Raw genomic sequence first — 15,493 nt, 5'->3', positions numbered from 1 at the left:
CCCCCAAATGCCACCATATTTTAGCTTGAAGCTCTTCCAGTAGATTAAACCTTACGAAAGGGATTTCACCTTTTTAGCATGGAGGAAGAACTTAACAAATCCTTGGAAACCATCAAGCAATCAGTGGTTGGGGGAAAAGGCTATGGGGCCCAGGAGAAGGGGGCATGATCATCTGGGGAACCCAGGAGAGCTGGATTTGACCCCTGGGCATGGGGTGTCCCACCGCTGGCTAAATTTTGAATTGCATCAAGCCAGAGCTGCAGGGCCAACAAGATGGGCTTTTCTGGCTGACTTGCAGCCGTAGGAATTTTTGTGAATCGCCCAGAGAGCTCCAGCTATTGGGCGGTATAGAAATGTAATAAATAAATAAATAAAATAAATCATGGCACAGGTCAATTGCTCCTCAGCAACTGAGCCTGAAGAGTAACAGAAATTTTGACAGCCCTTTGCTTATTATTAGTGATTTTCTCTTATTCAAGCCAGACTGTTTAACATCAACACACCTTTGTTGTCCATGCTTCAGAATGTAGCTTAAGGGCCGTTTGCCTGTAGTTTATCTGATGGGCATGCGCTTCTTAATGGCTAATAAAAAGTTTATCTTTGGGATCAGAGGCCCAGGTGTTAAGCCTCTGAGAACTGATTAGAGCAGGGATATGCAATGTGTTGTCCGTGGGCCCCAATGTACTCCCAAACACCTTTCCCACCAAGGTGCATCTCCAACTTTTTTTTATTGATATGTTTTCTTTCTAACAGCTGAGATCACTGTGAAATAGGTTTCTCTTAGTGCTGAAAACTGGGTTCAAAAGAGTTGTTTAGCATGTTGGGGATAAGCTCCCACCTCTGCTTTCCACTCAGCCTTTTAAGGAGGTTGCTTGTCCTTTGCCATGCCTCCTGTAAGCCATTTTGTGATGGTATCCAGGACAGTTTCTCAAAGTGCGCAATGTACTTTAGCCTCTAGTTGCTTATCTTTACTGCAAAGTAGGATTCTAGACTATTTACATGTAGGAGAAATTCATTTAGTTATCTTGTTATTTTAATGCTTCATAACAGGCTTTTTTTGGTATTTATTCATTGCTGTGTTTACTTAGGCCTTATTTGCAACAGAGACTTTTGCTATGGGTATAAATATGCCAGCAAGGACAGTGCTGTTCACAAGTGCTCGGAAGTTTGATGGAAAAGATTTCCGATGGGTAAGCAAATTACAACATGTTGTACGTAAGCCCATACTGGAAAGGCATGACTTGATAGATAGTTGAAGACATACACAGTCACTTAAGAGTACAACAAACAGTTTGACTAAAGACAACTACCATTTAGCATGTTCAGCCTAGTTGTGGATTTTTCAGTGTTGTTCATTCTAAAGACATTGGCTCCAAATATTTACATTCTATTGCTCTGATTTAACTTTTATCTCTAACATTTCTTTTTCCTCATCCGCTTTGTTTCATCAAATTTGAAAATCTAAGGCTGCTGCTTCTACTTTCTGTCTTCTCTCTTTTGTTGTTTCCCTTTGCCTGTAATTCTCTTCCTCCTGAAGTATTAACAGCCGAGCCGGTATTCAAAAAGTGCTTTCCTAGTCTTGATATATAAATGTGTGAAATTCTGTATTTAAAAGGTACTTTCCATTCTCACTCATCCATTACCTTTCATCTTGTAGATGTCTTCCCATTCCATTTTTGTCTGTCTTACGGTTGGACTGAGAGCCTGCAGGCAGGCCCTGTCTTGACCTCTTTTTGTACAGCACTGTGTACAAAAAATGGGACAGTGAAAGATAAGAATATAGAAGTATTATCAATATTCTTCGAATTTTATCGTGTTTTCAGATCACCTCAGGTGAATATATTCAGATGTCTGGTCGTGCCGGACGTCGAGGCATGGATGATAGAGGAATAGTTATTCTTATGGTGGATGAGAAGATGAGCCCAACGGTTGGAAAACAGCTTCTAAAGGTACCTTGATATTAGACTAGGATTTTTCTGAAATATATATGAAATGTAATACGGTATATTGCTCATTAATATCAACTTTCATTCATCAGTAGTGTGCAAAATACCCTTCATATCATGTAATCTTCATGTGAGTCAGGAGCAGTTTTACACCTCATTTGTCTTACTGGGGGCATTCTAGGTTTTAGACAACATGCCAGGACTTAGTTAGCACCTCTTGATTGCTATATAAACTGAAAATAGCGCTCTGTGTGTACATGCACTATTGTAGAATAGGTGCCAAAGAGTTACAGGATGAGAAAGAAAAGACATCAGACCCCCTTAGATGATCCCCTTCCACATACAACAGTGAATTTATTTGTTCATTGCGTTTCTATACCGCTGATTGACCAAAGCGCTCTGAACGGTTTACAGAGATTGAAAACTTTAAAAATACAATATTGTTTTTAATATAAAAACCATGTATATACAAATGTATAAACAGACAACATACACACATGCACATACATAAACAATTTTAACGATCAGCAATAAGAAATCCCAGGATCTGATTTAAAAACTTAGAATAGTTTAGCACACTTTGTGGGTAATGTTGTGAGTGTTCAGTTTTGTGAGTTTAGTTTTCTGGTTGAGGGTAGGGAGTCCAATGTACAAAGGAGAATGTTAGTTTCTGAACAGTACCTTTGCGTGTACTGCAGTTGGATAGCTGCCACCTTAATGTTGTTGTCCCTTCAACAACATTACCACTCTGCGCCTCGTGTGGCGCAGAGTGGTAAGCGGCAATTACTACAGCCGAAACTCTCCCCACAGCCTGAGTTCGATCCCAGCGGAAGCTGGTTCTTAGGCAGCCGGCTCAGGTTGACTCAGCCTTCCATCCTTCCGAGGTTGGTAAAATGAGTACCCAGCTAGCTGGAGGAAAGGTACCTGCGACTGGGGAAGGCAATGGCAAACCACCCCGCTACAAAGCCTGCCAAGAAAACGTCAGTGAAAGCAGGCGTCCCTCTAGGAGTCAGCAATGACTCAAGTGCTTGCACGAGAGGTTCCTTTCCTTTTCCCTTCAAAACATGCAGCTAGGCTTAAGGCAGAATTAAATGTCAGCTCTGTGCTGAGTGTCCCCCTCCAACCACTCTCCATTCCACACGCTTTCCCTTTGTCCTGATGTCATTGCACTGTGCATTTTCCTGCCAGTGGCAGCAAGAAGGAGGAGGAGAAACACACAGCATGGTGAAGCTGGGAAATGGAATAACTAGGACTACATGCTAGTTTTTTGGTGGCAGACCCATGTTAATTGCAGTATTTTGCGCCCCCAAGAAGGCAAGAAAATGGGCATCTTGTACTCTGTTTGGCTTCCTTGAGTGATGCCAGTAAATGATCTGTATGGTTTTTGCTTCAATACATTTGAATCACTCATTAGGACTTGGAATCACTGTAGCTGAAAGCTGACAAAAGAGTCATTTCCCCCCCTGCCCATGAGATGGAGCACATCTAAAAGTTCAGTGAGAGGAAATACATGAGTGGGTGGTAATGATGGTAATTCCCAATTTCATTAAACTGTTGTAAGTAAAATGGAGCAAATACGTTCTTGCATATACCAGTTTAGATAGCACCGTGTTAAGTACTTTTATCGTAGTACAACAACATTTATTGTAAACCTAAGCTGTAGCTAATGTATTCCAGATCCAAAAAATACAGTGTTACTTTATTTTCATTTAATTAATAGACTGTATTTCAAGGAAGGTCAGCTAGAAAGCTTGATTTTTGTAGCGCTGAATTATTGTTATGAATACACAAACCTTGAGTCCCCAGGCATTTAGCAAACTTTAGAAGGCTGTTGTACCTCTCCGTTACTCCTTTTATAGGCTGGGATCCCAAGAGGCCCGTGCAAGCACACAAACCACTTCCACAAGTATTGGAGAACTCACACTTTATTGAGCTGCAGTCCCCTGTGTCATATTGAATGTTTCTCCTGAAAGTCCCCCAGCGTTGAGGAGTAGCTCTTCAGGGCATGAAAGGGGCTGTAGTAGCAAGAGCAATCCTGAAAAGCTCCAGTCTGCATGTTGAGCACTGTTCACAGTCCTTGGATCCCTGCAGTAATTTGTAAATCTTTCCATGAATTTTTGCAGGCTGTCATTTGTAGCAGCTTAGTTCAGACATCCACTGATACCATTGGGAACGTAATTCTCTAGCTTGGGGTCCTGAATCATCTTCTCCTTTACAGTCTGTTGAAACCTGTGAGAATTGAACATAACGATGTGATCCTTTGGGGTCATAACTTGAAGTGTACCTCCCACACACCTCTATGACCGATGCTCTAACAATTGGTTGTCTTCATAAAGAATGTAAATGTTTTGTGTTGAGAACTTCGCTTTAACGTTGCACATTCCTGTTCCATTTTCCTTTCTAGAAGTGGAACCTATATTTTATGTTATTTACCCCTAAAGCTAATTTCTCATTGAAAGTCATCCTCTGACCTCACTGTTTATTGCAAGACAGAGACACAAGCTTTCAAATAAGCTGCTGGAGTGGAATCTGTCCAGCAGTGTAGAGTCCATGTATAAACATCAGCTGAACACACAGACTTAATTGCAGGCTTGTCTGGTTTTACATCAAGCTCATTCGCATATGTTTCCAAGCATCTACATGTGTGGGCAGGCTTTGGAAAACATAATAGGATCTCGGTTCGTCAAAGGATGTGACCTGCCAGCCAGAGCTTGGCAGGGAGGACTTGGCAGGAAGGCTGCCAAGACAGTTCGGCAACTGTCCGTACGTCCATTGCTTTGGTGGGGTGCAGGGCAGTGCAATTGAAACAAGTTTTTTTTTTAAGATTATTTAAAACAATTTCTTCCAGGCAGGCTACTTTTACAGTATATTAAGATTACTGGGCAGGATGTTGTGAACCTTCTGCTTCTAGAAAGTAGAGTAGCACATTCATTAATGGTTCCTCTGACTATAATAGAACACATCTATTTTGACAAAGATGTCTTATTTATTATTATTTTTACAATTATTTATTTTTATTTATTTATTTATTTATTTATTTAAGGATTTTTATGCTGCCATTCAGCCAAAAAAGGCTCTCACGGCGGCTTACAAAAGTATTTCTTGACAGTCCCTGCCCACAGGCTTACAATCTAAAAGACATGACACAAAAGGAAAGGGGATTGGAGAAATCCAATCAAGGCAGCTTACAAGTATGATAAAGATGCATCAATGAAATCCTTATAAACATTTCTTTAAAATCCCAATTCATAAGGATCCATCCCAAGGGCAGTTGATTGTAGAAGGTCCTGTGTGGGGAATGGAGAGACAGACCAGCTGGGTCAGGACCAGAAATGGTGTTTGCCTGCCTGCCTCTCTCTTTCCTGGAATCCTTCCCACAGGACAGTTGATTGTAGAAGGTCCTGTGGGGGAAGAGAGAGAGAGACCAGCTGGGTCAGGGGCCTGAAATGGTGTCTGCCTGCCTGCCTCTCTCTCTCTCTCATCTAGAATCCTTCCCATATGTCAGTTGATTGTAGAAGGTCCTGTGGGGGGAAGGGAGAGACTGACCAGCTGGGTCAGGACCTGAAATGGTGTTTGCCTGCCTTTCTCTCTCCTGGAATCCTTCCCAGAGGACAGCTGATTGTAGAAGGCCCTGTGGGGGAAGAGAGAGTCAGACCAGCTGGGTCAGAGGCCTGAAATGGTGTTTGCCTGCCTGCCCCCTCTCTTTTTCTTTCTTGGAATCCTTCCCACAGGACAGTTGATGGTAGATGGCCCTGTGTGGGAAGAGAGAGACAGACCAGCTGGGGCAGGAGGGGCTGAAGTGGTCTTTGTCTTTCCTGGAATTTTTCCCACAGGGCAATCTGACCCAGCAGTGCGCTTGTTTTTGAGAGTGCGCGCACTTTAGGATCCCTTAACACAGATTAGTTATGCCTAAACTATTAAGAGATTCCAAGCATTCACTCTTCCTTTCTACATTTAAATCACAGCAGTGGACTATAGGGATATTTTAGAAAAGAAAGAAAACCAGGCTGTGCAACACACTCATTCGTCCGCGCCTGTCATATACTATGTAGCCTAGATAGGTACATTTGGATCCTGCCTCTACTTTTCCGTCTCTGGAAAATGTTGAGCTATTAGTATTTTCCTTTTTTTCTTCGCCCACTCTGCAGGTGCCAGATTACTTTATTGCCAAAACCAAGTTCCTTGGGAATTGCTTCTTGTTTGCCAAATTGGTCATAGTGAAGTATTTTATGGTTCAGTTTGCCTTTACTGACCCAGCTGAGTGCCTCTCAATTAAAAAAAAATATCAGAAAGGATGTTAAAGTAAAAGTGTTAGTTAAATGTTTATTATTTTAGCCATTAAGGCCATAACAACAAGTAGAAGTGTGAGAGGAAAGGGGGGGAGGGAGTCATAGAGAGCTGTCATCACTTTCAGACCTGACGTGAGATGCACTCAACAAATAAAGCCCGTCCTCAAAGCCCTGGATTTGTGTCTTGCTTTCTTCAGAAAATTTAACTGTTCATGTGGCTTTGTTCATACATAGCTGCCTTCATATTACCAGAGGGATAGGCAACTGGTGGCCCTAAGACCATCAAAGGACCTGGCCATAGCCACCAAGCCTTAGGAAAGCCACCGGTTATGCGTGTTGGCTGCTTTCTTTGGCATGCTTCAGAATCCAGGTCAAGGGCTCTGTAATGTGCGCATTCATACATGCCAGCAGCAATAGAAGTTCTGCTAGAATACTTTTCTTATGCTGCTCATGTGTTCCCTCCTGTTAGCCTATGTCTTGGCATACTCAGACGAGTGAGCAAGAGATGTTATTTATATATCCAGTATTGATATGCTGTGCCTAACAACAGCAACAAAATTCCCAAGGCTGTTCATAAATAATCAAACAGTAAAACAATATTCACCAGAGTAAAATTAGTTCAGAGCAAGTCAGAAGCATATTTCAAGTTAAATCCCAAAGCCTAGTATAATAATTTTAAAAAGCTTTTACATATCTCCAAAAAGAGACCAAGGAAGATCATAAATGAACCTCTTGAAGGAGAGCATTCTATAGCACCGGAGTCATAAGCAAAGTGTTTCAGAAAACAAGGGACAGCGTCCAGCACTGCTGGTCCACTTTTGCTGTTGACATAGTGCTAGCGTAAATAGCCTCTGGTGTTATGCAGATAACATAAGTTGGTGCAGTGGATTTCCCTGGAAAACGCATTGCACCAGCTTACACTATTGGTGGACCGCTAGAAGTCGCTTGCGCTAGCGCTACGTGAGTAGCTTAAGTGTTGGATACTGCCCAAGAATATACAAAGAGATCAAATTATGTTATGTGCCAGATGTTGAAAGGATGCTAAAGACCATTTCAGCAGCTCGTTACCCCTGATGAGCCATGATTAGGGATGGATGGATCAGTCCCATTTCTAACCCACGAGTTTCATAAGTCAGTTCCATCCTAGTTATGCATCAATCTGCAATTTAAAATTAAACTCATAAAGTATGCATTTTATACATGCTTTATCCTAAAATGCACATTTTGGTACATATTTCATTCTAAAATTTGCAGTTTTTTGTTTCCCATTTTGATATGTGTTTTGAGAATTCATATAAGGGCAAAAAACTGAAGGATAACTGTGTTGAGATCTGGGTATTAATCCAGGAGGAGAGAATGAGGTTGTTCACTTAAAAATACTGCCTACATGAAATCTTCAAGTGTTGCTATAATGGCACCGGCAAATAGGAATGAGCAGCTGAAGCGTTTAAGGGGGAAACTGCTTAAGCCTCTATTATTATTATTATTTATTTATTTATTTATTTATATAGCGCCATCAATGTACATGGTGCTGTACAGAGTAAAACAATAAAATAGCAAAACCCTGCCGCATAGGCTATTCTAATAAAATCATCATAAAACAATAAGAAGGGGAAGAGAATGCACCAAACAGGCACAGGGTAGAGTAAAACTAACAGTATAAAAGTCAGAACAAAATCAAGTTTTAAAAGCTTTAGGAAAAAGAAAAGTTTTTAGCTGAGCTTTAAAAGCTGCGATTGAACTTGTAGTTCTCAAATGTTCTGGAACAGTGTTCCAGGCGTAAGGGGCAGCAGAAGAAAATGGACGAAGCCGAGCAAGGGAATTAGAGACCCTTGGGCAGGTGAGAAACATGGCATTAGAGGAGCGAAGAGCACGAGCGGGGCAATAGTGTGAGATGAGAGAGGAAAGATAGGAAGGAGCTAGACAGTGAAAAGCTTTGTAGGTCAACAGGAGAAGTTTATATTGGATTCTGAAGTGAATTGGAAGCCAATGAAGAGATTTCAGAAGTGGAGTAACATGGTCAGAGCGGCGGGCCAAGAAGATGATCTTAGCAGCAGGGTGGTGAACAGAAACCAATGAACTGATGTGAGAAGAAGGAAGGCCAGTGAGAAGAAGGTTGCAGTAGTCCAACCGAGAAATAACCGATGCATGAACAAGCGTCTTGGCAGAAGAGACAGACAAAAATGATCGAATCCTGGCAATATTATACAGGAAAAAACCACAGGATTTAGCTACTGCCTCAATATGAGGAATAAAGGAGAGCGAGGAATCAAATATAAAGCCAAGACTACGAGCTTCCTTGACTGGAGTAAATGTAACATCATTGACAGTAAGAGAGAATGAGAGATGAGGAGAAAAACAAGCAATTCAGTCTTTGCCATATTAAGGGAAGAGTGGGTTAAAGAGCCCCTTGCCTGTGTCTGTCAAGTGGCGAATGAGTTAATGGGCGGAGCTAATATTGTTGGCTCTTCAGCACTTGATCAGTTCACAATATGCCTTTGCTAAAAATAACTTGCTGACCAGGGCCATACATTTTCTGTTCTTGTTGCAGCAACTTTATTTCTTATGAATTTCTCTGTACATTTGTCACAGCTGTAAACCTAAACAAATTTAATATTCAGTCTCTTCTGAAGTGGTGGTTTTGTTGCAGACACATGCACGACCTATGGAACTCACTGCCAGAAGATGTAGTGATTGCCACCAATTTGGATTGCTTTAAAAGGGAGTTGGATAAATTCCTGAAGGCAAAAGCTATCAATGGCTATCATTGGTGGTTGTGTGCTATCTCCAATATTCGAGGCAGTAAGCCTGTGTGCACCAATTGCTGAGGAACATGGGTGGGAGGGTGCTGTTGCACCATGTCCTGCTTGTTCATCCCTGGCCGATGGCTGGTTGGCCACTGTGTGAACAGAGTGCTGGACTAGATGGACCCTGGGTCTGATCCAGCATGGCTCTTCTTATGTTCTTTTAATATCAGTAGTTAGTGAGCTACTACTAAATAAATAATAGATTATAATAAATAAATAAAATTCATTTATTTTTAATCTGTTGGATTCTTAAATCTTATTTGGTTTGTGATCCTGTTTTGTTTCTATTTCAGTTATTGTTTCCTGCAGTTTTTTTTTTAAAGTCTCTTAAGGTTGAAGCCGCACATTCTGGAGAGAACTATCTCTTCGTAGTTTTTTTTGTGCTCTCTTAGATACTGCACTGAAAACTCATTTTTGTTTCTTGCCAGCATATATTGCTTTTTAATAGATCCTTTCTTTTCTAAACTGCATGCGTATCAAATTACTATGGTGATGTTCTGAAAGGTTGGAATCGTTATTAAATAATACAAACCAAATAGTTGCTGTTTCAAATACTAAGTCAAATATTGACTTAAAAGAGTTCAAATGCAGTCTTCTCATTGAGTTAAAATGGCATTTTGATGTGGTTCTATTTTCCTATTTTTAGTGAGTTTTTTTACGAGACAAAATACATTTTGTCTGCATTGTATGATCATTCAGCAGTGTTAGTAAGTGCTTTTTCATAGAATCATAGAATAGCAGAGTTGGAAGGGGCCTACAAGGCCATCTAGTCCAACCCCCTGCTCAATGCAGGAATTTTTGTGATGCTTTCATACATGGGAGTTTTTATTCTATTGTTGAGATTGTTTGCTGTATCGTAGGGTTGGCAACTTCTCGCCTCCAGATGTTTTGGACTACAAGTCCCATAAACCCCAGCCAGCATGGCCAGTCATCTGGGATTTTTGGAACTGTAGTCCAAAACATCTGGAGGGCAACAGGTTGCCTACTCCTGCTGTAGAGGCTATTCTTACTTAGCACAGGTCAGAATAAATACAGGGGCCCTTTATTCATTGGATGCATTTTATTTCATTTTAATTTACTCATGGGTGGGTTCACATGCAATTTCAAGCTACTGGAATGAGGCTCATGCTCATGCACTTCCTTCTCCCCTTGCAAACCACAGCTTCATCCTGTTTTGGCAGTGAATGTAACCCAGAAAGCTAATTAAGGCTGCAATCCTAATTTCATCTGTAGGCCAGGTGAGGGTCCTCAGGATGCAGTGTAAGTGTCACTCTGGTAGCAGAGATAGAGCTACACTGATGAGATGACACTTATATCACCCGATGTTCCACCCAAAGTCCAGCTCTGCTGGCATTAATGTTCTTCTGGCAGAGGTGGTAAGAAAATGGTGCATAGGGACCAGGCACAGAGATGCCACCTGTTAAACCACTTCAATCCCACCCACCCATGCTCCAGGGACTGATGGGCATAGTAAATTCCTTCCTATTGCAGTCAGTGGGAAAAACTGCCCCCCCATCTCTTACCCTGGCCACAATGGAATGGCAGGCAATGGATTTTGCAGTCACTCCATCAATGGCTGTCTCTCCCCCACTATCATAACTGCTGGTAGAATTGCTCTGTTAAGACTGCAGTTGTAAACACACTTGGGGAGGGGATGGAGCCTAGGGCTCGTTCCCATAGTACTGCACCATTATTTTGGGTTGTCTGTGGACCTACCTACCCATTAAGCAACCTAAAAGAAACAGAACATTGCTCTTGTTAAAGTGAAATGAGTCAGACTTGTTAAAGGGAAATGATCAGCTTGTGTTTTGAAATGGTATAGAATGGATAAATAGACAGTTACGGACATCCTGTTGGGTTTCAGTAGAATGTATTTCCACGTAAGCATGTTTAGGACTCGAGCCTTCGTTTCTAAATGGGGCTGCCCATAATTTATAATTCTGTACATTGATTATTTAGGAGAGACTTGGAAGAACTGCACCTCTCAGAAACGGAGGGCACTTAATAAAATTAGCAAACCATGGGTTAAGAACAAAATATTTTTTTCATGCAACATGCTTTGTGAAACTGTCACAAAAACTAGTAGTTTTCAATATTGAACGAAACTGGCAAATTAGCCAGATCAAGATATTAAAAAGCTATCCTGTAGGAAGCTGAATGCATCCATAATCTTGCTTATGGTGTTTTGCAAGGGTTTTGCTGGTTATGGGAGCTGGCAGTTTGTGCCCCCCACTATGTTTTAGGAATCCACTCTTATCAGCCCTTGCTAGCATGGCCAATGGTCAGGGATGATGGAAGTTTTAGGACAGCAAGTTCTAGAGGGCCACAGGTTGCCCACCCCTAATAGAAGCTGGTAATAAACAGCAGGGAATCGACAGTACTTTCTGGAACTTTAGATTTCATCCACCATCAAGAGGCACATGCTTATGGCTTTCTGTTGGTGATTTGCCTCTTGTTTATAAAACTGGGCCAGAAGTTTAAAGGGTGCCAGTAGTGCTCTTGCATTCCTACAATGGAGTAGGAGGGATCTTCCATGGCCATTGACTCTTTATCAGGCACCACTCAGCAGTTTCCCGTTCCTCTTTTGGTCCTCCTCCACCCCTTTCTCCATCAATCGATTCACCACAGCTGCAAAGCCAAGCAGCTAGTGACCCCCATCCTGGACCAGGAGAGTGGGATGAAGAGAAGGAGAGAGGCATTCCTCTTCCTCCTCCCCAGTCTGTTTATGAGAACAGAGAAAAATTGGGACCTTTTCTTTGGTGGAGGTGCAAGGAATCCACTGAGAAGAAAAGAAAAGTAAGCAAAGTTTAAAGAATGGGCAACAATTGTGTAAAAAAAAAGAGAGTTCTCATACATCCTGTGCATGGTTCCAGCCAAGACAAGTTACAGTTCCCATGTTAAATCTCTGTAACTGGCATGCCACTCAATTATTGCAATATCTGTATATCCTGTGTAATTGCCTCTTGCCTGCATCTATGTAATCTAATTAACTATATTTTAATAACATTTGTACATGGTGTGGCATTGCAGTGGAGACCTGTAGCTATGAAAGCTTTATTACACTAATAAAGAGCAAGTATGTGACAGCTCTTAAAGCCTTTATTAGAGAGTTGTTGCAGACTATTTTCTATCAAATGCAGAGATAATAGTTCATGGTGGTTGTAACCCCACCGCAACCTGAGGTGTGGGAATATTTACAGAGTTGTCGTAAATCATTCTCTCTCAGTCTTCCCTACCTGCAATATGGAAGTATTAACACATGGCCATCATAGGGTTGTAATGTCAGTTTTCTGTAGAAATGATTCATATGCAAATATCATTAATCAATGTCTTAAACTGAGTGACAGCCGTATTTTTGCATCGTTCTTAAATTGGCCAGGGAACTGGTGAAATGAGTAGTGTACAAGTTATGACAGTAATAAGAAGGTGTTGTGCTGGTTACAGTGAGCATACAGCTCCCCTGTTACAACAACTCCATTGGCTTCCAGTCTGTTTTGTGCACAATTCTAAGTGCTGGTTATGGCCTATAAAGCCCTATACAGCTTGGGATTTCCTCATCTACTCTTTCCTCCTGTAGTACCCTGCCCATGCCCCAGATCTGCTCTGGAAGGTCCACTAACCCTCCAGAGCAGATTTTTGGGGAGCACCAAGGACTGCAGAGGAGGGGAATTCCATTCTGCTAGTGGATGACCAACATTGGATCCAACCTATTATATAGAATAAACTGGGGAGATTAAATAGCAGGCTTCCAATTGAACCCCCAAGGTCAACTTTTTAACATCTAATATTCCATGCTGCCTGTCTTTGCTAATCTTATTTTTCTGTTGTAGGGATCTGCTGACCCTCTAAACAGTGCTTTCCACTTGACATACAACATGGTATTAAATTTGCTGCGTGTAGAAGAAATTAATCCAGAATATATGTTAGAAAAATCTTTTTACCAGTTCCAGCATTACAGAGCTATTCCAGGAGTAGTTGAAAGTAAGTTATGTGAAATACCTAATCTTTTGGCACAATATACTTAATACTATGTCTATTTCGAGGGCTTACTAACACAGTATTCTTCAGAGAGCCTATTAATTTATTGACAAGAACTAGCTTCAGTGATTGGAAGCTTGGAAATGCCCAGCAGGTTTTTTGACTTCCTTCCTTTGAACATCAGACTCCCAATGCCAAATTGCAAGCAGATTTTGAAAGTTCTCTCACTTTCATTAGGAATTTTCCATATACCTTGGGTATCGCAGAACACAAGCCAGCTAGACAGGATGAGTTGCCCAGTTTGTTGGATCTCTGGCTAGAGACCTAGATGAGAAAACTAGATGAGTTTTCAAATGTGGCTCTTTTATTAGTTTGTCACTGACTTACAGTCTAGTCTGCTGTAATTGAAACTGGCATCCCAAGCAGTGGTAAGTACTTGTCCACCATGCCGATTCAGCTGCAATGACTGATAACTCCAAGTGTAGTGTTTGCTTCTGAGGCTGTCTTTCAGGAGGCCCTTCTGGATCTTGTACAGGGCCTGGCAGCCACCTTGCCTTCTGTGCTAGGTGGGTGTGCAACTCCTGGGAAGGAGCATTGGCGTGGCAGAAATGCAGCTATGCCATCTCTGCTGGGATCAGGGATGGATCCTTTTTCCTGCAAAGAGGAACAAATTGTTGTCTTGGCATGTTGCTAGAACACTTACACTGGATTCTGTGAGCAGTAGCTTCCCTGTAGAAGCTCCTAGGATTTGGCTGTTTGAAATAAACTTTCTCACTACAGGCTTCTCACACACAGGTTCATCGAGTTTTTAAGTGTACGTGCTGCAAAGCCCATTTTTTCTGACCTATATGATTCATGTGCTTTCAAACCCATGCCTGCCACATTCAGACTTTAAAAATGAAAAAGATAAAATATGTCTTGAGTGTACACTTAAACTGCTATGTATGAAGAGATCCTTAGAAGTGACTATCGCATATTTTTTAACAAAATAATTCTTAAAATGTTACACCATGATGCTTTCCTGCATGGGCACAACACCCAGAAGCATCTGCATAGAGCATTAAGGAGCCCTGTTCTACCCCTCCCCTGGCATTCATATTGGCATTGCACTGGATTATTCCGTGTAACACCCTGGTACACGAAGGGAGGGAGGACAAAGAAAGGGAAAAGGCTTTTAAAGCCCTGTGGGGACTTCTGTGCACATGGATAGCATGTTCTTTTGGGGAAGGAATCATGTTTATAGTGTGCTGTAATAGCGTGCCATTGATATATTCAGTTTTATTTCACAATATTTAATTACAGAGGTAAATAAGTTGGAACAGCAGTATAATGAGATTGAAATTCCAAATGAAGAAAATGTGGTAATCTACTATAAAATCAGACAACAGCTTGCTAAACTGGGCAAAGAAATAGAGGAGTACATTCATAAGCCGAAGTACTGCTTGCCGTTTTTACAACCAGGAAGGCTGGTAAAAGTAAGTTGCTTTTAACCAACTTTAGTGCTGCTCCACTCTTGAGGTTCTGGGCCTGCAGGTTCTAACGTGTAGTTAACACAATGTGCAATTTATGGGTTAGATCCAGACTTAGTCATACTTAAAGTAAACCCATTGAAATAAATGAGACTTACATTAGTCATGACTAACAATAATAATAATAATAATAATAATAATAATAATAATAATAATATTTCTTACCCGCCTCTCCCTTTGGATCGAGGCGGGGAACAACATTAGAACAGGAATCAATACATCTTAAAAATTCATGATTTTACATTGATCTGGATAGGCCTGCCGGAAAAGGCTAGTCTTTAAAGCTGCCTTAAAATCACACAGAGAGTTAATTTTACGAATCTCCTCCGGCAGGCCATTCCACAATCTGGGGGCAACAGAAGAAAAGGTCCTCTGGGAAACTGATGTCAGCCTAATTTTAGCTGACTGAAGTAAGTTCACCCCAGAGGACCTGAGTGTGTGGGGCGGACTATATGGGAGAAGGCGATCCCGCAGGTAACCTGGACCCAAACCATTTAGGGCTTTAAAGGTAATGACCAACACTTTGTACTTCGCCCGGAAACTAATTGGCAGCCAGTGGAGTGATTTTATTGTTGGGGTAATATGCTCACCCTTAGATGTACCGGTGACCAACCTGGCTGCCATATTTTGAACTAGTTGAAGTTTCCGAACTAGGTACAATGGTAGCCCTATGTAGAGCGCATTGCAGAAGTCAAGCCTTGAGGTTACCAGCGCATGCACTACTGTCTTTAGGTCTTCTGACTCTAAGAAGGGGTGCAGCTGGAGTATCAGCAGAAGCTGATAGTAGGCACTCCTGGCTGTCGCATCTATCTGGAGCGACGGATCCAGGAGCACCCCTAAACTGCGAACACAGTCTTTCAGGGGGAGTGTAGCCCCATCCAGAACTGGCTGACACACCTCCAAACCTAGGTCAGAGCCCTTGACAGCAAGCACCTCTGTTTTGT

The 15,493-nt window shown here is 41.7% G+C and overlaps 1 protein-coding gene across 1 annotated transcript in view; it reads left to right on the top strand.

Moving 5' to 3' along the window:
* Positions 1-15,493, top strand: part of MTREX (Mtr4 exosome RNA helicase) — a 55,258-nt gene that overhangs the window by 15,817 nt on the left and 23,948 nt on the right. The window contains exons 14-17 of the mRNA XM_063128062.1: positions 1,089-1,190; positions 1,824-1,949; positions 12,873-13,023; positions 14,323-14,495. Coding sequence (XP_062984132.1) covers positions 1,089-1,190; positions 1,824-1,949; positions 12,873-13,023; positions 14,323-14,495 — 552 coding nt within the window. The remainder of the gene's footprint in view (positions 1-1,088; positions 1,191-1,823; positions 1,950-12,872; positions 13,024-14,322; positions 14,496-15,493) is intronic.

This window comes from Elgaria multicarinata, chromosome 6, assembly GCF_023053635.1.
Source record: "Elgaria multicarinata webbii isolate HBS135686 ecotype San Diego chromosome 6, rElgMul1.1.pri, whole genome shotgun sequence".
In the NCBI taxonomy this organism is placed as follows: Eukaryota; Metazoa; Chordata; class Lepidosauria; order Squamata; family Anguidae; genus Elgaria; species Elgaria multicarinata.
The sequence above is the reverse complement of the archived record's forward strand: the minus strand, read 5'-3'. Positions and strand labels throughout refer to the sequence as shown.